The sequence below is a fragment of the Podarcis vaucheri genome, assembly GCF_965113315.1.
Source record: "Podarcis vaucheri genome assembly, chromosome: 3".
Classification (NCBI taxonomy): Eukaryota; Metazoa; Chordata; class Lepidosauria; order Squamata; family Lacertidae; genus Podarcis; species Podarcis vaucheri.
Genome location: NC_138761.1, coordinates 19,221,207 through 19,247,458, shown reverse-complemented (window position 1 = coordinate 19,247,458; position 26,252 = coordinate 19,221,207). Strand labels below are relative to the sequence as shown.

The following is a 26,252-nucleotide window of genomic DNA, read 5'->3' as shown; positions in this document are numbered from 1 at the left end:
ACAATTCTATGTTTCTATGTTTTAAAATTAGGTCTGTACTTCAAGGTATCCTGTTACGTAAAAGCTACGCAGTTTCGAACAACAGCAGCCGATTTTTTGTGTGTGCACTCTTCTCTGCAGGAGCAAAGCGCTGTCTTGAAATTCTCCGAGCAGGTGGGGACCCCTCAGTATGCGGCCGCCAGCAGCTCCTTCACAGCCCACCTTCGGAGCCTCTCTAAGGGTGACTCGCCCGTGGCTTCCCCGTTCCAGAACTATTCCTCTATTCACAGTCAGAGCAGGTCAGCATCGTCCCCCAGCATTCACTCCCGATCACCCTCCATATCCAACATGGCAGCTCTAAGGTAGGCTGGTAAGCTTTGGTTGTTGATTTGCAAAGAACTATACGGGGGAACCATGCATGCTACAAATCCTGGCTTACTGAAATCTTCTGCGGGTGGTTGCAGCTTCAGACTCCAGCCTTAAAGGGTTGTGGAGGCCAAGCTCCCATGTGTTGGGATCATATCTTTCGTAAGCTGAAATGCATTCGCTGCTCTTCAGCTTCCCTAGCAGATTTTAGCCTCTCAGATCTTGTTGGGTCACCAACCTGTCTCTCCCACTGGGGCAAATTAAGAATCTCAGGTCGTAATCAGCTAACTTATTCATGCGAAGAGTAGCATGAGTGCAATGGAACGTGCACGCCCTGCACCCTTCCCGAATCTGGTCTGGAGAGTTTGGGGGAATCGCTTGAGCAGATTTAGGGGGCAGTTGGGTGGAGGAGAGGTTTGGAGAATCCCATTCTGCTAGCAGTAATCCTTGCGCTAATGGGACCCTGCCTTAGTGCTGTGTTGAACACAACCCCCATTTTCACTCTTCCTACATTATGAAACTGTGATAGGGACGTTCCACATTTTGAAAACGCTGCTGTAGAGGTTCCCTGCCCCCTTGGAACGTTAATCGCCTTGTCAATTCCTGGCCAGCTGCAAAGAACATTACCTTAAGAAATATTTCTGTGCTGGCTGTAGGGAGTTGTAATGCAAAACACTGGGAGTTGGTGAAGGCTTAGATTGTATGCTCCTGGGTGTAGGGGCCTATTGCTTCCTTCTTGCAGTGCTACACGGCCACATTCACACATTCCAATAAAACCTGTTGCCTGTAGTTCTAATTATAGTCCTTAAACAGGATCCTAAGCGCCTGCTTCTCCTCCCCATCACCCCAAGTGCAAGTTTCAAGCAGTTCCGTACAAACTTAAGGACTGCGTCAGTTTTCCATCCAGGCTGCAGTCTCTTACACCATGTTGGAAGCCGCTGTGGCTGCCACACAGCTCTTTGGATCCCCTTGCTCAGTGTGGAAAGTGAGGCCAGTAAATTTCTTTATCTCCATATCATACATGCTGGTGCCTGCTGAAAGATAACTGCTTTCCAGAAGCCCATGAGTTCATAGTTGAAGATCTGAAGTAGAGAATTAAAACGTAGACCTCCTCCTCTCTTGGAAGTGTGAGCACCTTGGCTTTCTGGTGGAAAAAAGGGAGCATTGGACGTGTAACTCATCACTGGGGGAAATGGTTTTCTTTTCACAGCCGATCTCACTCCCCGGCCTTAGGGGTGCATTCGTTCTCAGGAGTGCAGAGATTCAACTTCTCCAACCATGCACAGTCTCCCAGGAGGCACAGTGCCTGCCATTCTCCAAACAGTGTGATGGACTCGTTCTTCGCCCCGGAAACGGAACTCATTGTCCCAGAGCTTTGCATAGACCATCTATGGACAGAGGCCTTCACAACCACAAGGTTTGGACTTCAGTCATACCTCATGTTATGTTTGCTTCAGGTTGAGCGTTTTCAGGTTGCGTCCCGTGGTGACCCGGAAGTACCGGAAAGGGTTACATCTGGGTTTTGCCACTCGCGCATGCGCAGACGCTCAAAATGACGTCCTGCGCAGAAGCAGTGAATCACGACCAGCAGATGTGGGTTGCGTTCTACTCATGTTGCAAATGGGGCTCCAGAATAGATCCCGTTTGCAACCAGAGGTACCACTGTAATCCTAACTCTTCAGCAAGGGGTCTCAACAGCAGGGGGCTGCTTTTTCTTGAGTGGGGTGTTTTATTGTTTATAAAGTTTGGAGAAGAGAATAGCATTGCAAGTATGTGTCTGAACTGATATGCCTGTCTGCCGGTAAAAGCAGAATTAAGAAGCCGAGTGCGGTATCCACCCGGAAATGTTTAAAATTAGGAGGTGATGCTGCCTTGATCCAGTTCTGTGCCTCATCCCACCCCCTTGGGGAGAGCTGTTCTGCCACTGCTCCCAGAGGCGGAATGCCTCTCTATGTGTTAGTTGCTCGAAAGCACACATGGTTGGGTGGGGGGCGGGGTGCTATTGCTGGGGTCAAGCAAGATTCATAAGGGAGGATCTCATGTCATATTTTAAGTTACGTCAACGTTTTATTTATTTTAGAGTATTTGTACCCCGCTCTCCAGCCAAAAATGTCTCTCAAGAGCGGCTTACATTAAATCAGAGCAAGACATTCCCTACCCACAGGCTTACATTATGATAAACAAACAAACAAATTAATAAGAATACAGCACACAAGGGAAAAGGAACAAGGAGGGAAGAGGAAACTCAAAACTCAGGCATCATACTTATGCCATGATCTACCGTAAGAAACCAAAGAAAAAGTTCAGATTGACACAAATCTGTTTGCGATAGATATCGGCCACATTCACACTGTACGTTCAAAGAAGTGTGATATACCATTTTAAGCAGTCATGGGTTTCCCTAAAGTATTCTAAGAACTCTGGTTCATTAAGAGTTGTTGGGGGAGACCCCTGTGACAGTACTGTGCTTGACCGTATCTCCTATTGTTTTGTTCTCAATGCATTCCATTTCTTTCAGTAGTGCTAGAAGAGTTAGTTTGCACTATTAGGAAAGGTTTAGTAAAGCTCATACCCAGATTGCAGACTGCAAAACTCTGATTGTGCAAAGTGGATTCAGAGATGAAATAAAATGGGGAAGATTTCCTTCGCCTAGGATTGCTCTGTTGGGGAAGCATAAAATAATCTACAGTTTAATTTGTAAACTTTATTTGAGTAAGCCTGACTTTGTTCTTCTTTTGATTATTTGAATATTGACAGAGAAAAGAATTCTCAAGCTTCCAAAGTATTTATTACGACTGACCTTTGTGGGCAAAAGTTTTTGTGCTACTTAGTGGAGTCCCAGCTTCAGTTACGGTAAGTGCATTTTGATATGTGACTTTCTCGAATTGTTGTCTAAAATACTGGAAACATAACCAAAAGAGAGCTGAATATTATTGCAAATCCCAGTTTTAGCATTCAGAAAGGGATCTCATATCATGGTAAATGAGAAATACTACAGACATACGAGAGGCCCCATCAGTGTTGGCATTCCGCTGGCTCTTGTTTAGGCAAGCTTTCCCCTGAACGTGAACTTCTGATCTTAATGCTTTAACTGCTTTTAAACTGTTTTAATTATCAGCCTTTTTAACTGGCTTGTATGTATTAATTTAGAATGTTTTAATGCTCTGATGAAATGTGGTTTAGTGGTTAAGAGCGGTAGTCACGTAATCTGGGTAACCGGGTTCGCGTCTCCGCTCCTCCACATGCAGCTGCTGGGTGACCTTGGGCCAGTCACACTTCTGTGAAGTCTCTCAGCCCCACTCACCTCACAGAGTGTTTGTTGTGGGGGAGGAAGGGAAAGGAGAATGTTAGCCGCTTTGAGACTCCTGAAGGGGAGTGAAAGGCGGGATATCAAATCCAAACTCTTCTTCTTCTTCTTTGGAATTTTATAATTGATTTTATAGCATAAACTGCTTAGAAGCATTTCACCATATAAGCAGTATGGCAAATAATAAGCCACTGTTAATTGTTTACCAAGAATACTTGGTTCCGACTGCTTCTCAGTTTTCATTTCCTATTACTCATCATTTCCATTTGTAGGTTGGAGGGTGAAGCAATTCGCCCTAATGATGGTTTGTCAATTCAGACATGCAAAAATCATAGAGCGTACCAACCGTCATTTTTTATTCTCGTTTATCGTCCAGTTACAAACCATGGCTTGCCATTTCGGATATCGTATTAAAAAGTTTCATTGACCAAGCTTGGGTTTGGTGACAAACTGAGTTCTTCTCTAAACGTGGCGCTTCAAGTCAAGCAACAGCATTTACAGTGGTACCTCGGGTTAAGTACTTAATTTGTTCCGGAGGTCCGTTCTTAACCTGAAACTGTTCTTAACCTGAAGCACCACTTTAGCTAATGGGGCCTCCCACTGCCACCGTGCCGCCGGAGCACGATTTCTGTTCTCATCCTGAAGCAAAGTTCTTAACCCGAGGTACTATTTCTGGGTTAGCGGAGTCTGTAACCTGAAGCGTATGTAACCTGAAGCTTATGTAACCCGAGGTACCACTCTATTCATATTTATATACAAAAAGTTAAGCATCAATAACCTTCCCAGCTGGCAGCCATGATATTTTTTGCAAAGTTTTCAGTGCAAAAATAATACTGGAGAGATTTCTTTGTATAAGGTTTTGCTTTTTTCCTCCCCTGGTGTTTAGCTGTGTAAAGTTTCAGCAGAGTAACGACATGTCGCAGTTGATCTTCGGCTCTGTCACCAACATCCCGGCAAAGGATGCAGCTCCAGTGGAAGTAAGTGTGAGACTGTGAAATGTAGAGTGTGCAGACAGGCTTAATGCCACTTGATTGCGTGTGCTCAAATGCCAGCGGATGAATTTACTCTCTTTCTTTTGGCCTTTACAGAGCATTGACACAATGCTGGTTCTGGAAAGCAATGGAAACTTAGTCCTGTACACCGGAGTGGTTCGGGTAAGTGTTCATTTTATAATATTTATTTCATAAAATTTATATGCTACTCGGTTGCAAACCAAGCAAAGAAACCTCAAAAACTTTTCCTCTAGCTCAGGGTTTCCCAAACAGCTGTTTCTGGACTACAATTCCCATCATCCACTGGTCCTACAAGCTAGGGATGATGGGAGTTGTAGTCCAAAAACAGCTGGAGACCCAAGCTGGGGAAGCCCTGGTCTAGTTTGAGGGTTGGCAACCTTTTAAAGTCCAAGGACTTTGTTTCCTTCTGTGGGGGGAAGCAGCTAGAGGCAAAAGGTGGTTATTTATTACTTACAGCTGAATTCTAGCATTGTATTCGTTGTTAGGCTTGTCTTTTTAGGGATGCTTTGGACTTTAAAAGTTCTGTCTCTTGGAACTCTACTTAGCTTCTTCATTTCTCGCCCGTTACAAGGTAGGGAAGGTTTTTATACCTGGTTTGCCAGCTCCGTCACTGACGATGTCCAATCAGATGCCTCGCCCCAGCACCCCTCTGGACAATGCCAATACTCCTTCCAAGCCCTTGAACAAGCACCTGGGACCCTTAGATGAGGTAAGGGGCTCTGTGGATGTATAGATCATCGCTGTCACTATTGCCCTGTTTGTGTTTCGACACAGAATGGGGACTTGTGGGGAGGGCTCTTTGGGGAGAAATGAGGCCCACGAAAGCTGGGCACGTACGGGTCAGATGGAAGGCTAAATGAAAAGTGTGGTTCTTGGCATTCTGCTCAGACACCATGGGTTGCAGACATATGCCCTGGAAGTCCCAATTCTAAATCCTAGTTTTGACCTTCATGGCCCTTTAGAGTGGGCAGCAAAGTTAGCTGAAAGCTCACCTTCTCCCACATATACCTGCCTGAACCTTGAGATGCTTTTCAGAAGCCCAGCTCTGGGTGACTTTGCCAAGTGAAAGGAGACTTGTAGCAACTAGGAAGAGGACCTGCTCAGTGGTGGCCCCCTGATGGTGGAATGCTCTCCCCAAAGAGACTTGCTTGCTACTTTCTTTATGGTCTTTTCAGTTCTATGAAGACCTTTTAATTCTCCCAGGCCTTTAAAAATTGCAATCTTAAGGCAGTGAATGTTAATCCATTATTTCTGTCTGTTGTGATTTATTTCTGTATTCAGTGTATTTAAATATTGTAAGCAAACAAACAAATTGTAAGGAAACTGTAGTCACAGCTCAATTCATATCTTTCTGAACCTGCTAAGGAAATTTGTTTTGTTTAATCCTGAATTTGGGCTGTTGAGAATAGTGCTAAAAGATTTTAATATTTGCCCCCCTTTTATGCAGGGCGTGTTGTCCCCTGTTCCAGAGCTGAGGGATTCTTCCAAACTTCAAAATTCCTCTTACATTGATGATTGCACTTTTCAGCAACTTTCAACTTTTATTCATTCTGTGAGAGATCCTGTCCAGAACAGAGTGACTCTGGTAAGTGGTGTTCTGTGGAGTTAGCTGACCTCAGTCGAGGCACAGTGTGGCACAGTAGTTGAAGGGTTTCCAGCTTGGTTCTGGGAAACGCAATTTCAAATCCTTGCCCATCCATGCATTAATCTAAAACTTAGTCCCAGTGTTCGTGAGCTTTGTCTCTCTCTTTCTCGTTCTGGGTTTAACAAATAAACTTTCTGGTTCATCATTTGTTAGGTCTCCAAACCACAGTTTGCTTGTTGATGAGCAGAAAGAGTGAAACCCTAGTGTTAAGGATCTTTCCTTTCCCCCCTTTTTATATTCTTCCCTTTGGGGTCCTCTTGCCAAAAGAAAATGACCATGCTTTTGATTGTCCATGGGTCTTTCGATCATGTTAACCGATCACTTTAGTTTATGTGAATGGCATATGCTAGATAATTCCCCTGTTGTTGTTTTTCTTCTCCCAGGAACTCAGCAGTGGCTCCATGGTCAGAATTACCATCCCAGAAATTGCAACTTCAGAATTAGGTATGATATTGAAGAATAATGCTTTTTTGTTTTTGCTTGTGAGCTCTCCTCCCCCCTGCTTTGTCTCACCAGTGATAAATAATCAGCAAATTAAAATCCAAGCTCTGAACCAGTGTAGACTTAACTTGCATAGGACTCAATTGCTTGACCAATTATCACTTTCAGGTCTTTATGCCATGATTAGGAGAACAGGACCAGGAGAACAAAATTAACCCCATCGTTTCACAGCTGATTCCTGTAGGCTGGGGCAAAAAGCAAGTCCTTTTTGGATGTCCACAAGTTCCCATGTTATGAGAGAGGGAGTGAAAACTTCTCCATCCGCTCTTCTCAATGCCATGCATAATTTTATAAAATTTGATCACCCTGGGCCAGTTAAAAGCAAATGGCTTTCAAGTCATAGAAATGAATTGAGCACCTCAATGAGCAAATGGTAATCTGAACAGTTCTTTCTTCACCCCTTAACCCTAAACAGTCAGAAGATGTTTACAAGGCATTAAGTGTATCCTGCCCAGAGAAGTAGCCGTGCAAATGCTCGTCAGGTGGTACAATGCCTACAACGCGCCGGGCGGACCAAGTTACTACTCCGAGTGGAACTTATTTGTTACCTGCCTCATGAACATGATGGGCTACAACACGGACAGAGTGGCCTGGACTCGTAACGTAAGTGACTTCTGCAGCGACATCACTTGACTTCTCACCAACAGCTTAATACTAAGGCGTCACTTGAAGGGTGGGAATTCCACCAAGTGTTGGACTACTGCAGTGCGCACTTTGAAGGTGACTCGGAAACTGCGACTAATCCAAAGTGCGGCAGCCAGACTGGTGACTGGGAGCGGCCGCCGAGACTACATAACACCAGTCTTGAAAGACCTGCATTGGCTCCCAGTATGTTTCCGAGCACAATTCAAAGTGTTGGTGCTGACCTTTAAAGCCCTAAACAGCCTCGGTCCAGAAGGAGCATCTCCACCCCCATCATTCTGCCCGGACACTGAGGTTCAGCTACGAGGGCCTTCAGGGGGTTCCATCACTGCAAGAAGTGAGGTTACAGGGAACCAGGCAGAGGGCCTTCTTGGTGGTGGCACCTGCCCTGTGGAACACCATCCCATCAGATGTCAGGGAAATAAACAACTATCTGACTTTTAGAAGACATCTGAAGGCAGCCCTATTTAGGGAAGTTTTAATGTTTGATGTTTTATCACATTATTATTATTATTATTATTATTATTATTCTGCTGGGAGCTGCCCAGAGTGGCTGGGGTATAAATAATAAATTATTATTACATTATTATTATTATTAATCCAAATACCTTCAAGCTGTGTAACAGGCTTTCTGCTAGTAACAAGGTATTGCTGAGATAATGTATCCTGTCCCTTCCCTGTACTTCTGATGCAGCCTATCTTAGAATTAAACTATATATACACAGAATCTTGCAAGCACTAGCAACAGCATGGTTCCCTTGATTTTGGGTGCTCACACATCTTACTAGTTATTGCTTGGCTCTATATAATAGTTCAGTATAGATCTTAGAGCAGGGACCGCCAACCTCCAGGTTGTCGGGCTGGTGAGAGTTTTAGTCCAAATCAGGGGCAGAGTTCCAGGTGGTGGAGGCTAATGCAAAGAAATAATCACAATTGTACTTGGAACAGCTTTGCTTCTTCTGACAGAACGATTCCTGTAATGTATGAAAACTGAAATTCAGTGCCCAGTGTGATGATTTATTTATCTGTTTATTTCAGCTTGATTTTGAAGGCTCTCTTTCTCCAGTCATTGCTCCCAAGAAAGCCCGGCCGTCAGAGACAGGATCAGATGAAGTAAGGGAATAATTTATCATTTTAATTAGTAGTTCCTGAGCAGCTGGAGGATTTTTGTGAATTCCTCTGATTCAGGAGGTGCTGCTTCTTAGACTTGTATGGTGCTTAGCTAAAAACACACACACATTTGCATGAACTTGTTTGGTGTTATGTGAGCATCAGGTGTGCTCTTTCGACTTACAGCAGCGGTAGGAATTGTAGTCCAACAGGTGAGAGTTTGCACTTCAGCCACGACTTGGTGTTTTGGACTGAAGGCTGACTTCACAGGTCTGCGTATCACTTGACGAACTTTGGTGATTAGCAGCTCAACATAAAAAGCTCCCAGAGGGATAGTTGCAAGTAAAACCATGGAGACTGCAGGGTCATCTTTAAAAGACTGATAAATGTACTATGGCATAATATTTTGTGGAATAGAGCCCACTTCATCAGATTTGGAGTTTGGTTTTGGTACAAGGTAGCTCAGATTGTTAATGGTGGCATTGAAAAAAGTATTGTCGTGAGGTTTAGGCTAATAACCAAAGCTTTGTCTGCTCTCTGATATCTATTTGAGACATGCAAACGATCACCATTGGTGCGTGTTTCAGAAGCTGACCAGGCAACTTTTCTTCCTGATCTCGCAATATGAAAGACATTGTTGTGGGTGCCGGTTTCTGAACTGTGCTAGAGAATGTCCTTAAATGCTAATGAGCAAGCAAACAATGTCTTGACGAAATAGGCACCAGCGAGAGAAGGATCCTGTTGCAATAGGTACATTCATATTAGCTCCTGCTAATAAAACATTGTGCAACAGTTGTCTTTCAGAGGCCACAGGACTATGTTTTTCAAAACCAACAGCGTGTTAATGAGGATCTTTTTAAAAACAGCTTGAGAACTGTAAATGCTGCCTATAAGATCGCACTGATGATCTTGTTGTCTTTGGTGTTTTTAACTCCCTGCTTTGCATTCTTCTTTCCTTTTAAAAATACAAACTATATACAGTGGTGCCTCGCAAGACGAAATTAATCCGTTCCGCGAGTCTCTTCGTCTAGCGGTTTTTTCGTCTTGCGAAGCAACCCTATTAGCGGATTAGCGCTATTAGCGGTTTAGCGGCTATTAAAGGCTTAGCGGCTATTAAAGGATTAGCAGATTAGCGGCTAAAAGGCTATTAGCGGCTTAGCGGCTTAGAAAAAGGGGGGGAGCGGGAAAAAATCGGAACACTTGCAAGACGTTTTCGTCTTGCAAAGCAAGCCCATAGGGAAAATCGTCTTGCGAAGCAGCTCAAAAACGGAAAACCTTTTCGTCTAGCGGGTTTTCCGTCTTGCGAGGCATTCGTCTTGCGGGGCACCACTGTAAACTAAAACAATTTAGTATGTAGGATTGTCTCATGTGTCCTTTCTCCTTCCCTTCCCTTTTCTTTAATCCAGGACTGGGAATATCTGCTAAATTCTGACTATCATAAAAATGTTGAGTCTCACCCTTTGGCCAAAGCTCTACGGCTGGACCCACTGGAAGTGAAATCTCCCAGGGACAGCCTCTCGCCCAACCACAGCTTGGATTCCACCACCCTTCTCTTCCCCCACATCCCAGCTATTTTCTGCGTGCTCCACTTGATCTACGAGGAGCTCAAGCTGAACTGCTTGATGGGCGAAGGGATTCGTTCCCTTGTTGTCCTTCTGGTTCAGCTGGCAAGGTATGTCCTTGTGGGTGTGAACTCTGGCCGGTGGTGTTTCCTGGCAGCAAGTCAGAGGATTTGGAGTTGGGCTTTAAAGCACGCCTGATCTTTATTTATTTTTTACAAATTTAAGTACATGGAGTGAACAGGTGAATGTTTAGAGAATAGTACAGAGAAAAGTAAAAGGTGACACCATCAGAGTTTATAACTTTATGCACTTGCTTATTATTTCCCCCTTTTAGGGACTTGAAACTGGAAGCGTATCTTGATTATTACTACAGAGACTATCCAGTGCTTGTAAAGACTTCCAGCCAAGCCTGCATAATTGATCCAGGTGCGTTTCTAGAGAATAGCTTGGTTTGCTTTGGAGAAGAACATTTGTACTAGTAACTGTGTCACTAATCTACTGTGTGTTTAGAAGCCATGCTGCCAGACTCTGACTGTGGAGCTGTTACTAAACTGCAGTCCTAGATCTTTTTAGCTTTCTCCACATGCGGTATACAATCCAGTAATAGCATTTATTTTAATGACTCCCGGAACTGGAAAACAGATTGCCAATGGTTCATGGTCCTTATAGCCTCTTACCCTCCTCCTCAGCAGCCTTCTCCAACTGGGTGCCCTTCAGGATGCTTTGGACTACAACTCCCATCAGCCTTAGCCAGCATGACTGATGGGAATTGTAGTCCGAACCATCTAGAGAGCACCCATCCGAACCATCTAGAGAGCTGCTATATGGCAATCACAGTTAACTGTGGTACTAAATTCTATGCATCACGTCAATGGATGCTGTTTGTGAAGCACTTAATTCTGCCCCCAGAAAATAAAATATATATTTACCGTAGACACCAAAGTTCCCGCAATGTTGTTATGTGCACTCAAATTCTCCAGGTAGTGAGAAGTATCAGAGGTGCTCAGGACTTACTTGGGTTTGGTTTCCTTTGGCCCGAGTTTGCAAATATGCAGGCTGGAACATAGCTCAGGGATGGGGAACCTGCGACCCTTCAGATGTTATAATTGTACCCCAACTCCTATCAACCCCATGCAGCCTAGCCAGTGGCCAGAGATAGTTGGCACCCTAATCTATGTACGGGGAACATGGTGAGTTCTGGATGCTTTAGACTACAACTCCCTTTATTATTAGCCTTGCTGTCTGGGGCTGATGGGAGTTGAAATAGAACATCTGGAAAGCACTGGTCCCCCATCTCAGCTACATCTTGAGGGCAGGGGACTCCAAGTTCCCCAGCTCTGGCGAAGGAGGTTGTTAGCTCTATATGAATGATTTAAAGCTGGTCTGATAGCATTAATCCTATACGGGTGGCGCTGTGATCTAAACCACTGAGCCTCTTGGGCTCGCCAGTCAGAAGGTCGGCAGTTTGAATCCCTGTGACTGAGTGAGCTCCCGTTGCTCTGTCCCAGCTCATGCCAACCTAGCAGTTCGAAAGCACGCCAGTGCAAGTAGATAAATAGGTACCATTGTGGCGGGAAGGTAAACGGTGTTTCCGTGCGCTCTAGTTTCCGTCATGATGTCCCGTTGCGCCAGAAGCAGTTTAGTCATGCTGGTCACGTGACCCAGAAAGCTGTCTGTGGACAAATGCTGGCTCCCTCGGCCTGAAAGTGAGATGAGCGCTGCAACCCCATAGTTGCCTTTGACTGGACTTAACCGTCCAGGGGTCCTTTACCACCTTCTTTTTCAGAACCACCTCCGTATTATTAAAATGGCACACCTGACCTGATACTTTGTATGATTCAGCCCAAACAGGTTTCATGCATCACCCTTCCTTTTTTTCGGCTGAACCTCCGAGCATCTTCCAGTGGCTGAGTTCCTGCTTGAAGGGAGACAGTGTGCCACCCTACCCTTACTTGCCTGGAATCTGCGAAAGGAGCAAGCTGGTGGTGCTGGTATGTGCAGACAAGGCTTGCAGAACTGGCACTGCAAATAGGTGTCGGCATGCTTCGGTGCATGTTGTTGTTGCTTATTAAATTTGTATACCACTCTATACCCGTAGGTCTAATGGCGGTTCACAACACAAAGTTACAATATAAAGGCCAAAAATAATTAAAACAATTAACAATACTAATGTGTACAAACTAATAAAAACTCCCACACTTCCTAACAAAAACCCCCATACCAACTCCCCCCCAGCCTACAAATGCAAAAATGAAAATTAACATATAGCATTTAAAAACAATTTAAAGCAACAGCTTTTAAAAAAATCTAACAGTAGTGGCCTTTAGCTAGTACAGGGGTCAGCAAACTTTTTCAGCAGGGGGCCAGTCCACTGTCCCTCCGACCTTGTGGGGGCCCGGATTATATGGGGGGGGGGGTTTAACAAATTCCTATGCCCCAAAAATAACCCAGAGATGCATGTTAAACAAAAGGACACATTCTACTCATGTAAAAACACGCTGATTCCTGGACCGTCCGCGGGCCGGATTGAGAAGGCGATTGGGCCAGATCCGGCCCCCAGGCCTTAGTTTGCCTACCCATGAGCTAGTACTTATATTAGAATACAGGTCTCCCTGCAGAGAATTGCATTACCTATACCCAATTCTGTACAGTTTGTATACTGAAGCCAACAATGAGCTGCACTCCTAGCATTTCACATTCTTAGCAAAATCGTTGACTTTTTCAGCACAAAATCTTTACAGCAACTTATAACTTCACTCTTTATCTTCATCTTACGTTGCTCATCCCCTTACTCTAAATCAAGGGTGAGGAATCCCTATTATCCCAGGGGTCACATTCTTTGATGGGCAGCTGGGCAGGCAGGATGCAAGACAATAGTAAGGGAGCCAGAGGCAAAAATTGCCCAGCGCAGTGGATGTGACTCTTAGATTTGTACAAGATGAATCTACTGGATCTTTTGTAAAAGTGAATTTCTTTCTCCTGAGCAGAGTGTTGTGCTGTACATCCTCGGCGATGAAAAAGCAGTTTTAAATGAGGCCTCCAACTATTTGTCCAGGATTACTACAGGTAATACGTTTTTTGAGGCCCTCCAGTGCCCATAGGGATGTTCATTTTGTTTTGCTTGCTTTATTTACATCATTTGTATCCCCGTACTTTCAACTTATGTTTCTTAAGTACCCAGGTGGCTTGCAGAGCTGTAAGAAACAAAAAGTGCAATTTACTACTACTACTACTAATTTTGAAAAAGAAGAAATTGTACAAATTAAGAGCAGCAAACTAAAGCAGTGACAGCTCCCTTAAGCAGAGTCAAACCAAACCATTCATAAGCTGCTCACTTTAGCAGTTCTTAAAAGCCCATGGAAACAGGTGTGGTTTTGCCTGGTGCTGAAATGACAGCAACAAGTTCTCCACATGGGCCTCCTGGGAGAGGGCATTCCAAAGGAGAAGAGACACCACAGAAAAGTCTCCCTACCCTGTTTCTTTGCTGCTTGTTTTAATCTTCTCAAGCAAAGGTAAGAGCGGTGCCTTTTCATTCTCTCTCCTTTCTTTTTCTTAGGGCAGCGAAAGCAGCAAACTGAGCTGGAGGAACCTCGGTATGTTAATTAGTGAACGGCGTAATGTTCCACTTGGGAGCTATCGTATTTTCCCGTGTATGACAAACCTCCTATTTTTAGGGACTCAAAATTCAGAAAATGGGGGGAGATTGCCCAGAGTTGTTGAGCTTTTCTTGGGTGGGGGGTGCCTAAAAACGCTCACCAAAATGCCCATTGCTCACCCCAATTTTTCAGAATTATTTAAACATTAAAAAAAAACCCTCGTCTTATACACGGAAAAGTACGGTATTTTGGTGCTCGCCCTTGCTTGCTATCTCCTCCCTGAGCAATATGACAACTACTCTCGGTTTATGGCAGGCATAGGCAAACTCCGGCCCTCCAGGTGTTTGGGACTACAATTCCCATCATTCCTGACCCACTGGTCCTGTTAGCTAGGGATGATGGGAATTGTAGTCCCAAACATCTGGAGGGCCGGAGTTTGCCTATGCCTGGTTTATGGGTTCTGCTCAATTCCTGCCCTTGGGAAAGTCTTATTTTCCCCCAAAGGACCTCTAAACTATTGATCTCTTTCCTCCGCCTCTTTCCTTGGCTCTTTATGGCCAATTTCCTGAATTGCCTTAGTTTTTCAGGGAATCTTTCCCTAAGAGCCAGATGGAAGGAGGAGGAGATAAGAGGCCTGGGCCACACCAGCGAGAGAAAGACCCTGTTGTGTTGCAGTAGGTGCATTCTGATCTGCCCAAGCCCCACCCCTGCTGCTTCCTTCCTTTCAGGCAGTAGAGGTGCCAAGGCTCAAAATCTGTCTGGAAACTGTGGCCACTCACTGTGGAACAACGTACGAGCTCGGAGGAGCAGGAGAGGACAACAGTCATGTCTCCTTCCTCTTATGTGAGGAATATTTTTCAACAGGAGGGCCACGTTCCTCCATGAGGAACTTTCTGGAAGAAAATGATATTCTGGTAGTGAGTGGGGCCGGAGGCAAAAGTGGGTAGGGCAATGGACAGAGGCGCCAAGTTCTGCCCAACAGTGGCGGGGAGGGCGAAGGCCTTCACACGTGTCAGGAGGAGGCTATGAGGCAGTGAAGCCTGGCAAGTGAAGCCTGCAGTGAAGCCTGGCAAGGCCCAGCCACTCAAGTTTGGGGAGGCTCAGTCCCATGCCAGCATACTTTTTTGGGGGGTGGTAGGTGTCCCCTGTCAGGAGTTCAGCCTACATCAAGTAGGACCCTGGTAGAGACACATGCCCAACTGCCATGTTCTCTCCCTCCTGGTCAATCGTTCGGGAGCTTCAAAAGCTTTCTTCAGCCCGAACATCACAGCAACCAATGCCAACAGACATTGGCACACTTAGGGATCCGCAGAGCCTTTGCAGCTTGCATAACAGGCCTCAGCAACTCAGCATTTTGGCTAATCTACCTTATTTACATATAAACACAGACGGAGCACTTCAACATGGCTCCCTCTCTCTCTAGCATCAGACAGCAAAGAGAAAAAGAACAAAGGACAATAGTCCCAGTTCACGGAACACAGTAACTCAGACATCCTGTCTCTGTCACTTCCCACTCTGTGGAGTCAAAACATATACCGTCATGTGATAGACAAAAATCCCATGACTGCAATCATGGAGCAGGAATTCTAACACCAGTGGCAATGGATAGAGGTGGCACCTATGGCAATGGATGTGACACTCACACCCCTCTCTGTCCAAGCAAGCAAGATGCATTGTCACAGTTCAAGGATACATTCCAGCCAGGCAGAAGTAGTTGAGGAGGACATGGAGCGGGGCTGGTGAGGTTGGGGTGGCCTAGGGAGAATTACCAGGGACAGGTGGAGAGGCATGGAAGCCCCTTTTTGGCTCCTGGGCTTCAGGTCTTTCTGCAAGAGCATCCGCAGCGCATTACATTCCTCTTGCTTTTCCCATTGTTGTGCAGATGCAGTTTTCAGCACAGCACATCTGCTTCCAGTCTTGCGGAAAAACTGGTTGTCTGGATGACGAATGTAGGTAAGGAGATCTTCCAACTTTATGGCAGGAATTTATTTATTTTATTTATTTAAAGTATTTATAAATCTGCCCATCACCTGAAGGTCCGAGGGTGGAAAAATACGTACGCTCCAAACCAAAAATTAAGCACTAAAAATACAACTTGTGTTTGGTTTTGTGGGCGTTCTGTGTGCATAGAAATAAAGGCTAGCAACTTCATTTTTGAAAGCAGAATCTAGAGACGTGTCTTTTTTTTCCAGAGCAGAAAGCAGTCTGAAAGTTGGGCCGCTGCTTGTGTGTGCACACATACCGCTGTTGTCTCTGGCCAAAGATGTTTCATAGGTTTTTATCATTTCAAAAGCCTGAAAAGTGTTTACGGCCAGATGTAACAGTGAGGAAAAAGAAATGTGAATGTGCACCATGGGAAGCAGTGTTCCACTTAGAATACTCTCTTAAAAACCATTGTTTGTCTTCATCCTGAAGGATTCTAATGCCATGGACCTGTACCTACTGTGTGTAGGGGGCAGGGATCACCGGCCTGCTAAGGCTGGTTTGGGGAAGCCACTTCCACCCTATGGGTTGATAATAGAGGGGCTTCATAGGAACATTCAGGAATCTAAAGTGTGTCCAATCATTCCTTTGCTGAAGCAAGGCAAGTTGTACTATTGGCAAAACCTATTTGGTGTTTCACAACTTTCCGACTAGTTGCAGGACCTTACCCAGACCTAGCAGAGTAAATGCAGAATTCACGAAAGCAATTGGCAGCTTGGCTGCAGACAGGATGGACGAAGCAGGAACCAGGCACTTGTAGTTAGGTGTTTATTACATACAGTGGACTATTTACAGGAACAGAACAGAACACAGATCTTTGACTAACTCTCTCATACACGACTCACAACTCTCAACCTCCAACTCCTACACTGACACTCGTACCAGTTAGTAGGCCATTAATCATTATTCCCGTGAGAGAGGTTACCAATCATGGAGCTGTCTCCATGCCTCTGTATCACCAGGCAGACTTACTCTTCCACATTGCCTTGGCTGTCTGCCAGACCCTAATTGACTCTGTGTGAGTAGCTGCACGTATTCAGATTCCCAACATGTACTCCCTCCTGCCCATCAGCTTCTCAAGGAGGTATAACTGGTTTGCGGTCCATGGAAACTGCTTCTCCCTCTCAGCACTACTCTTGATTCTTCCCAAACCCTACTGTTTGAAAGCTGTTTCAGAGACTTAAGGAACAGTATGTGCCGCTTGCAAAGCACTTTCCAACAGCTCCCCATGTTGCATTTTGAAGTCCTTACAATTGGGACTTTGAAGCATAGTATCACCTGATTCTCTGATGTCAGGTGATTGAAACCTGTCATATTTGATTCACCGGGGCCAAGGGAGATTAAGATCTGGCTTGCTAACCAGAAAAGGTTTCCCCACCCTTGTCCTACAGGGTATGTTTGCATCTCTGCTTTTGTGCCTACAGGCATTAATGTGTATATATATTCAGGGACGCGGGTGGCGCTGTGGGTTAAACCACAGAGCCTAGGACTTGCTGATCAGAAGGTCGGTGGTTCAAATCCCCGTGACGGGGTGAGCTCCCGTTGCTCGGTCCCAGCTCCTGCCAACCTAGCAGTTCGAAAGCACGTCAAAGTGCAAGTAGATAAATAGGAACCGCTCCGGCGGGAAGGTAAACAGCGTTTCCGTGCGCTGCTCTGGTTCGTCAGAAGCAGCTTAGTCATGCTGGCCACATGACCGGGAAGCTGTCTGCGGACAAACGGCGGCTCCCTCAGCCCATAGAGCAAGATGAGCGCCGCAACCCCAGAGTCAGTCACGACTGGACCTAATGGTCAGGGGTGCCTTTACCTTTACCTTTATATTTGGGAATTTTTTAATGTGTGACATTTTAGTGTATTTTTTATCTCTGTGGAAGCCGCCCAGAGTGGCTGGGGAAACCCAGTCAGATGGGCAGGGTACAAATAATAAATTATTATTATTATTATTATTATTATTATTATTGTTATTGTTGTTGTTGTTGTTATTATTATTATTATTATTATTATTATTATTATTATTATTTGGACTTAAGATGGGTTCGTAGAAATTAGCATGCAAAATAACCCCAAGGTTTGTTTTCTTTATAATATTAGGATTCACCTTAAGAGATCTGGAGTCTTTGCCATTTGGAGTTGCTCTTCCTATCAGAGATGCAATATATCACTGCCGGCAGCAGCCTGCCTCTGACTGGCCAGAAGCAGTCTGTCTTCTGATTGGCCGTCAGGATCTTTCCAAACAGGCGTGCGAGGGAAACTTGCCAAAGTGTAAAGCTGTAAGTACCATAATAGAAGTATCTTCCAGAGAAAAGTTGGGAAGATTCCTTCAAATAGTTCCAGAGATTTAATGCCTGTGCTTGGCTTTCCATTTGTTTAAATTAAAGGGAAAGAGCATTTCTAGTTTTACCAGTGATGCCTTTTTATGGAAAAAGGGGGAAATTCGAATGTTTGGGTTTGCATCTACCATGCATTTGTCAAATCCCCTTTTAAAGCCTTCCAAGTTGGTCGTCTTCACTATGTCTTGTGGTAGAAAATTGCATAGGTTAACTATGCTTTGTGTGATGAAGTGTTTCTATCTTTAATCTCCTACCATTCATCTTCATTGGCTGACCGCGGGTTTTAGTATTTTGAGAAGGAGAGGAAGGCTTTCCTCTGTGATCTTTCTCCACACTATGCATAACCTTATGTACCTCTGTTACATTTCTCGCCTCCAGTACTCATTTTTTCCCTTAAATATATAGCCTCAAACATTCCAACCTTTCCCCACTGAAAATACAATTTCTCTCTCTCTCTCTCCCCCTCCAAAAGTCTGACACCCAGGTGCTCTCCTCCGAACTGCCCTCAACAACCGAGTCAGAAGAGGAGGACGATGGAATGAATGATATGAACCAGGAAGTGATGTCACTAATATGGAGCGAAGACCTGCGAGTGCAAGAGGTGCGCAGACTTCTGCAGAGTGCTCACCCTGTCCGTGTCAATGTAGTTCAGATGCCAGAAGTCAGTGACCACGAATATATAGAAGAAAAAGAAAACCGGTAAATTGTTGGCTTTCCTAGAAGCTTGTTTGTCGGAGTGTCATATTGTGTCACTGCAGAGATCCCCACGTTTGCCAGAGTCAGGCTTCCTAGCAGTGATTCCAGGCACTGGAAGTTCTTAAGGATGCCGGGATCAGCAATGGGAGTGGGCAGCCGGGAAGCTCAGTAGAAAGTTTCCTTACGAAAATGCTGTGTTCTTTTGCAGGTTTGAGATTGAGGGCACTTTTAGACTGTCACTGTTTTTGAGTGGGATTCATAGAATCATAGAATTGTAGAGTTGGATAGTACCCAAAGGATTGTCTACTTCACACACACACACACACACACACACCCCGCAATGCAGGTCTCACAGGGCAAATTCAGGTTGCAAAATTGGTTCTTTGGGAGCTCTGGTGCAACAAACCCACAGATTGCCAAAGGCTGGACTTTCTGCAGTAGGGAAAGTGACAGGGAAATACACTGTATAGCATTTGCCCTGATGCAACATCATCTAACCTACCCACAAACAAATCGTAAGGAATATGCCAAAAAAAAGGGGGGGACGCGGGTGGCGCTGTGGGTTAAACCACAGAGCCTAGGACTTGCCAATCAGAAGGTCGGCGGTTCGAATCCCCGCGACGGGGTGAGCTCCTGTTGCTTGGTCCCTGCTCCTGCCAACCTAGCATTTCGAAAGCATGTGCAAGTAGAAGGTAAACGGGAAGGTAAACGGCGTTTCCGTGCGCTGCTCTGGTTCGCCAGAAGCGGCTTAGTCATGCTGGCCACATGACCCAGAAGCTGTACGCCGGCTCCCTCGGCCAATAAAGCGGGATGAGCACTGCAACCCCAGAGTCGGCCACGACTGGACCTAATGATCAGGGGTCCCTTTACCTTTAACTTATGCATTCAATAGCAAATGTCATCTCCCTGCAAACAAATTGGGATGGATCTTCAGTAAACATTGTTGCCTGGAAGCACCTTTGATGACTCTGCTGCTTGACATGCCAAATCCCCTGCAGACCTGTCAGTCTGGAAGAGCTCTAGGCACAGGCAATAGCTGTGGAAGCCTCCCCAGGCATAATCAAAACATAAAGAACACAGCTGGTTTGTTTGGAGGGGCGCTCTCTTGTCTTCTGCCCGAATTCAGGTGCTTCCAAAAGAGAGGATGGAAAAAGAAACAGGGTCCATCTTGAGCCTAAGACCACAGACAAAGAATCCTAGCCTGAAAGAGAAAAGCAGGGTAGACTATATTTAATAATTCACTGGATGACTTAAACTGATGACTTGCATAAGAGTGACTGGGCCATTGCAGACCAACCACCACAGACAAGTCCTTGCATCACTTCAAACTCTTTGTCTTTTTCAGTAGACTCCATTCACACAATCTGCTGCCTGCCATAAAATGTTCACAAATAAAGTATGGAGAAATAAAAATTCATACGTTTATCTGTCACCCTGTCCACAGATTCACAGGTTTCCTATCTGCTTTGCATATTTCTCATTGGTAGAATGTTTGATGCAGGTTTTTTTTCCTCTAAGAACTAAGGGTACAGTGGTACCTTGGGTTACATACACTTCAGGTTACATACGCTTCAGGTTACAGACTCTGCTAACCCAGAAATAGTGCTTCAGGTTAAGAACTTTGCTTCAGCTTGAGAACAGAAATCGTGCTCCGGCGGCACGGCAGCAGCAGGAGGCCCCATTAGCTAAAGTGGTGCTTCAGGTTAAGAACAGTTTCAGGTTAAGTACGGACCTCCGAAACGAATTAAGTACTTAACCGAGGTACCAATGTACTTTCATTTTCCTATTCATATTGAAATACTGCCCCTCAATGAGGCCAAACTTAGATTCACAAAATGTTTAGGGGTATGCGTACCTCCAGAAAAAAGCACTAGATGTATTTGGAACACCATGAGAAATGCTTTCTTTATTTGTATTTTATATTCCTACAGCTTTTTATTGCCTGTTTTAAAGTTGATTGTAACATAATTTGTTAACCCGTTGCTATAAGTGTGTATCTGTGTGTGTGTGTGTGTGTGTGTGTGTGCTTAAAAAGGAATAATATTGTTGGTTGCATTCTTTTCTGTGTTTGATTTTCACCATAGGCTGCTGCAGTTGTGTCAGCGGACGATGGCTCTCCCTTTGGGAAGAGGAATGTTCACTCTGTTCTCGTACCATCCAGTTCCAACAGAACCGTTGCCTATTCCCAAATTAAACCTGACAGGTGAGTTCCTGCAATACTTAGCATGATAACCCGATTTACCTGTGGGCTTACACACAGAGAGAGCACTGCCTGCTCTACAATGCTCATTGTAGCATGAAATCCATGACACTCCTCTGGATTAGGGAGTGGGGGAATCTGAAGGAGGGAAGGAAATTTAGGGATAATTTGAGTCACAACAGGAACAAAAATTAGTAGCTCTTATAGCAAGTTTGTTCCTCGAAGGAGGGTTCGTTGGGCTACTAGCTGTGTTGGCTATGCTTTGCCTCCATGGCCTGTAGCAGCTATTGAACCAGGCCACTGTCATAATAATAAATAATAATAATAATTTTCCCCAGCCACTCTGAGAGGCTTATAGCATATATAAAACACAAGTCAGTTTGATGTTTGCACATAAGTATACAGTGGTACCTCAGGTTACATATGCTTCAGGTTACATACGCTTCAGGTTACAGACTCTGCTAACCCAGAAATATTACCTTGGGTTAAGAACTTTGCTTCAGGATAAGAACAGAAATCGTTCTCTGGCGGTGCGGCAGCAGCAGGAGGCCCCATTAGCTAAAGTGGTGCTTCAGGTTAAGAACAGTTTCAGGTTAAGAACAGACCTCCAGAACGAATTAAGTTCTTAACTTGAGGTACCACTGTAGTTTACTGTGACCCCAAAGCAGCTAACTATGCTTAGCCCTCCCAAGCAGAAAGGGGTTTTCTTCTACGGTTCTGATTCACATGCGGTTGGTCGTTCTGCACTCTGTAGGCCGGGCTCCTCCTAGGAATACCACAGTGGACCTCAACAGTGGGAACATAGATGTGCCTCCCAACATGGCTTGCTGGGCCAACTTCCACAATGGCGTTGCTGCTGGACTGAAGATCGCGCCTGCTTCTCAAATAGATTCTGCATGGATCGTCTACAACAAACCCAAAAATGCCGAACTAGCCAATGAATATGCAGGCTTCCTCATGGCCCTGGGTTTGAACGGCCACCTCACAAAGCTCGCCACGCTCAACATCCATGACTACTTGACAAAGGTGAGACGCTTGACCCAAAGGCAAAGGGAAGACAACGTCACGATTTTTGTATTTCTGACTATAGTCAGGTGGTCATGCCAAACCATGGTTTCTGCTAATCGTAGTTTAGAACCCAGACATACAGGCAACCACAGTTCAAGCCCGCTTGTCTGCCTTTGTTTTCTGCTTGCCCGACAGTTCTGCCTCCAGAGGCAGACCAGCAACTGTAACCATCATTACTGCATTGCAGCAAACCATGGTTTTATCAACGATGGCTTCGCACTGGTGAAAAGCTTTTCTCCTTGTGCAAGGCAAGGCACTAGATCTTTGCCAATTCCTCCCTAACCGCTGCAGTTCCCCACATCCCTAAAAAAAATTAGTCATGGGGGGCAAGGAAGGGCCCCCTCCAAACAATATGTGTTTGTTGTTTGTGTGTGGTGTATGTTAAAATAAATGAATCCTTTTTTAAAGAATATAATTTTTATTAAATTTTCTGTTTTACAATTTAGAATATTCATTTATACAACCTTAAAATATCAGTGACATCCCTTCTTCTCTTTCCATAGTTCATTTTACATAGCATAAATCCCTGCATATTTTATATAAACTAAACCATTCAGTATTCCATTATTACTTCCGTCAAAACTTATTTACACTGTTGAATTCATCTTAATGCTGCCAGCGTTTTCAAGTGTACACAATTCCCTCCATATATTCAGAAAACATTTCCTAATCTTCTTTAAACCAATGTTCTTCTTGTTCTCTTGTTCTATATGTTAGGTCCGCAAGCTTCGCATATTCCATCAGCTTAAGTTGCCATTCTTCTTTGGGACCGTGCTCGTTTTCCATTTTTGGGCTAACGAAACATGGGCCGCCGTAGTGGCATACATAAATAGCCTTTTTTGACACCTGGGAATTTCCATCCGAATTATCCCCAGCAAAAATAACTCTGTGGTTGTTTTGTTTATTTTTTGGAAAGGTGCTTTTAAACATTTTTTCCAGTTCATTATAAATTATTTCCCAATACTCTTTTACCCTTTTACAGGTGTATCACATATGAACGAACATACGTTTGACCTCATTGCAGCTCCAGCAACTTATCCGATTAAGATGTAAAATAAAAGAATCCTGGAACATGGCCTCAGGCTTTTCAGTTTGGGGTGCAGCCCATGAGTGTGCGTTTGTGCATTTGTTCCATTCAAAAAAGTCACCTGATGGATGCGCTTGTTTCTCCTGGCAGGGCCACGAAATGACGAGCATCGGGCTGCTGCTGGGGGTCTCAGCCGCCAAGCTGGGCACCATGGACATGTCCATCACTCGCCTGCTCAGCATCCACATTCCTGCTCTTCTGCCACCGACTTCCACCGAACTGGATGTGCCTCACAATGTACAAGTGGCAGCCGTGATAGGGATTGGCTTGGTCTACCAAGGCACGGCTCACAGGCACACGGCCGAGGTTCTGCTCTCGGAAATAGGTAAAGCTCCAGAGAGGAAATCTCTTGGGGTGGCATCCGGGTCACAAGTGTTTTGTGCAAGTAGCCAACGCAGGTGCCCACCAGATGTTGCTGGACTTGCATCCACATCCCTGACCACTGGCCATGCTGGCTAAAGCTAAGTTGTAGTCCACAACATCTGGAGCGAGCGCTGTGTGGGCTTCCCTTCACAAATGATTTCATGGAGACCTCCTTGCAGTTGTGCGAATTGGTAGATTTCATTTTTGCTGCCACAGGCTAAAACCTTTAAGTAAGCTGTCCAAATTGGGCCCTGATTAGTCCCTGATACAGTGGCACCTTGGGTTACATACATTTCTTACATACGCTTCAGGTTACAGACTCCGCTAACCCAGAAATAGTACCTCGGGTTAAGAACTTTGCTTCGGGATAAGAACAGAAATTGTGTGGTGGTGGCACAGCGGTGGCAGGAGGCTCCATTAGCTAAAGTGGTTCTTCAGGTTAAGAACAGTTTCAGGTTAAGAACGGACCTCCGGAACTAAGTACTTAACCCAAGGTACCACTGTAATATGATATTGAGCAAATTACGGTGATCTAAGCTTTTCAGTACTAAAATTTAATATTTAACTGAGTAAAAATCAACTACTTTCTTTCTTTCTTTCTTTCTTTCTTTCTTTCTTTCTTTCTTTCTTTCTTTCTTTCTTTTTAGTTTTGACTTACTCTTGTTGTTGTTGTTTTAAATTTAAGGGCGTCCCCCAGGCCCTGAAATGGAGTATTGCACCGACAGAGAGTCCTATTCGCTAGCTGCTGGCTTAGCTTTGGGCATGGTTTGCCTCGGGGTAAGTGTAGCTCTCTCTTTTGGGGAATGTGTGAGTGTGTGTGTGAGAGAGATGCTGGACTGTTTGCTAGATTTTCATCTGAATGCAGCAACTGTTTGTTTGCTGAGCGTGCTTCAGGCACCTTGGGCCGCAAATAAGTTTGTAGAACAGGATAGGGCTCGGCCCAGTATACCTTAAGGAGTGTCTCCACTCCCATTGTTCTGCCTGGACGCTGAGGTCAGGTCAGTGCCGAGAGCCTTCTGGCGGTTCCCTCACTGCGAGAAGCTAAGCTACAGGGAACCAGGCAGAGGGCCTTCTCGGTAGTGGCACCCGCCCTGTGGAACGCCCTCCCACCAGATGTCAAAGAGATAAACAACTACCTGACATTCAGAAAACATCTGAAGGCAGCCCTGTTCAGGTAAGTTTTTAATGTGTGACATTTTAATGTATTTTTAATCTTTGTTGGAAGCCACCCAGAGTGGCTGGGGAAACCCAGCCAACTGGGCGGGGTACCATCATCGTTGTTGTTGTTGTTGTTGTTGTTGTTGTTGTTGTTTAACCCTTTGCTCTCCATTCCTCTTGCAGCACGGCAGCAACTTGATAGGCATGTCGGACCTCAACGTTCCTGAGCAGCTCTACCAGTATATGGTTGGCGGTCACCGGCGGTTTCAAGCTGGAATGCACCGTGAAAAGCACAAGTCTCCAAGCTACCAGATTAAGGTGCCCACTTCAGTTTTCTTAAAACATTCCTTATTCTGAGTTGGACCGTTGGTCCATCTAGCTCCCTGTTTTCTTCCCTGGCTGGCAGCATCTTCCCAAGGTTTCAGGCAGGGGGTCTTTCTCAGCCCTACCTGAAGATGCCAGGGGCTGATGCTCTGAAACTGAGCTCTGCCCTTTGAGTACTGCAAGGATCCTGCAGCTTCTCCCCTTCATCCTTTTATAAGGATGAGGTTGGTTCATTTCTTTGCACCTTTTTTCAAGGGACCTCAGAGCACCATCAGTGGAGTTCCAAGACAGTCTCCCATCTCAGTTACTCTTTAGGCTCAGCCCTACTTTTCTTGGGGTGCAGGAGTCCATTAGACCACCTTCAGAGGTTTCCCTTGGCCCACCACCTGCACAAAGCAAATCGCTTTGAGATATTTTTCGGGAAACCATTAGTAAGTTGAACGAAATAAGTAAATAAATATAAAAGCGGCGTGTGACATCGTTCTCTAGCATTCAGGCTGATTTATCTCCCTGCTTTTATTCTTTACAGGAAGGAGACACCATAAATGTGGACGTGACATGCCCAGGCGCGACTCTGGCGCTAGCAATGATCTACCTAAAGACTAACAACAGGTATTGGGTTTGGAATCGTGCTTTATGTGTAAGAGACATAACCTTTTAGAATCACAGGACTTCATGCTTAAGGGTACTTGCAACTCATCGCAATGCAGGCAGTCCCCAGGATGTGGTGGAGGGACACTCAATAAATGCAAGGAAGCTTTGCAGTTCGGTCTGAGCATTTGGAATTGTGCCTCTGCAACATACTGAAATGTGTGAGGATTGTAGCAGGAGGGCGGCAGAGCTGAAAGATTAGAGAGGAAGTTAGAAAAGCAGCAAGCAAATTCAGCCATTCAAGATGTGCTCTACTGAAGCATGTCTTCATGCTTCCCTAAGCAAGCTATTGTAATTCAGAACTCTTTCATTTTATTTTTTTACTTACATTTTGCTAGGTCCATTGCTGACTGGCTTCGAGCTCCGGATACCATGTATTTGTTGGACTTCGTGAAACCAGAATTTTTATTATTAAGGGTATGTTCATATTTTGGGGTCATCTTTTGTGTGTGTGGTTTTTTTTTTTTTTTTGCACTTCTGCAATGCCCTTTGCTCAAAACGGAATTTCCTTATTTATTGAGTTTTTTTAAAAAAGAAGGTTTATATACCACTGAATCAACAAAAGCTTCTAAGTAGTTTACCTTTTATTGGGTTTACTTTATGCAAATCTGTGAAAATAAATTGTATGAATTACTTTTGCATGTTTCAGTCTGGACACATGCTGGTTGCCGTTC

The 26,252-nt window shown here is 44.8% G+C and overlaps 1 protein-coding gene across 6 annotated transcripts in view; it reads left to right on the top strand.

Annotated features, from left to right (window-relative positions):
- Window positions 1–26,252, top strand: part of ANAPC1 (anaphase promoting complex subunit 1) — a 56,362-nt gene that overhangs the window by 9,664 nt on the left and 20,446 nt on the right. For 4 of the 6 annotated variants that reach the window (XM_082217220.1, XM_082217219.1, XM_082217218.1 and 1 more), the window contains exons 9-33: window positions 121–341; window positions 1,556–1,762; window positions 3,103–3,198; window positions 4,539–4,629; window positions 4,741–4,806; window positions 5,237–5,374; window positions 6,110–6,250; window positions 6,694–6,754; window positions 7,227–7,414; window positions 8,492–8,566; window positions 9,970–10,235; window positions 10,460–10,551; window positions 11,968–12,116; window positions 13,113–13,191; window positions 13,682–13,718; window positions 15,604–15,674; window positions 17,793–17,971; window positions 18,504–18,730; window positions 20,812–20,930; window positions 21,682–21,953; window positions 23,173–23,407; window positions 24,131–24,222; window positions 24,787–24,921; window positions 25,457–25,539; window positions 25,917–25,995. In XM_082217220.1, the coding sequence (XP_082073346.1) occupies window positions 121–341; window positions 1,556–1,762; window positions 3,103–3,198; window positions 4,539–4,629; window positions 4,741–4,806; window positions 5,237–5,374; window positions 6,110–6,250; window positions 6,694–6,754; window positions 7,227–7,414; window positions 8,492–8,566; window positions 9,970–10,235; window positions 10,460–10,551; window positions 11,968–12,116; window positions 13,113–13,191; window positions 13,682–13,718; window positions 15,604–15,674; window positions 17,793–17,971; window positions 18,504–18,730; window positions 20,812–20,930; window positions 21,682–21,953; window positions 23,173–23,407; window positions 24,131–24,222; window positions 24,787–24,921; window positions 25,457–25,539; window positions 25,917–25,995 (3,399 nt within the window). The remainder of the gene's footprint in view (window positions 1–120; window positions 342–1,555; window positions 1,763–3,102; window positions 3,199–4,538; window positions 4,630–4,740; window positions 4,807–5,236; window positions 5,375–6,109; window positions 6,251–6,693; window positions 6,755–7,226; window positions 7,415–8,491; window positions 8,567–9,969; window positions 10,236–10,459; window positions 10,552–11,967; window positions 12,117–13,112; window positions 13,192–13,681; window positions 13,719–15,603; window positions 15,675–17,792; window positions 17,972–18,503; window positions 18,731–20,811; window positions 20,931–21,681; window positions 21,954–23,172; window positions 23,408–24,130; window positions 24,223–24,786; window positions 24,922–25,456; window positions 25,540–25,916; window positions 25,996–26,252) is intronic. The other 2 variants (XM_082217221.1, XM_082217217.1) reach the window with 1 other exon arrangement.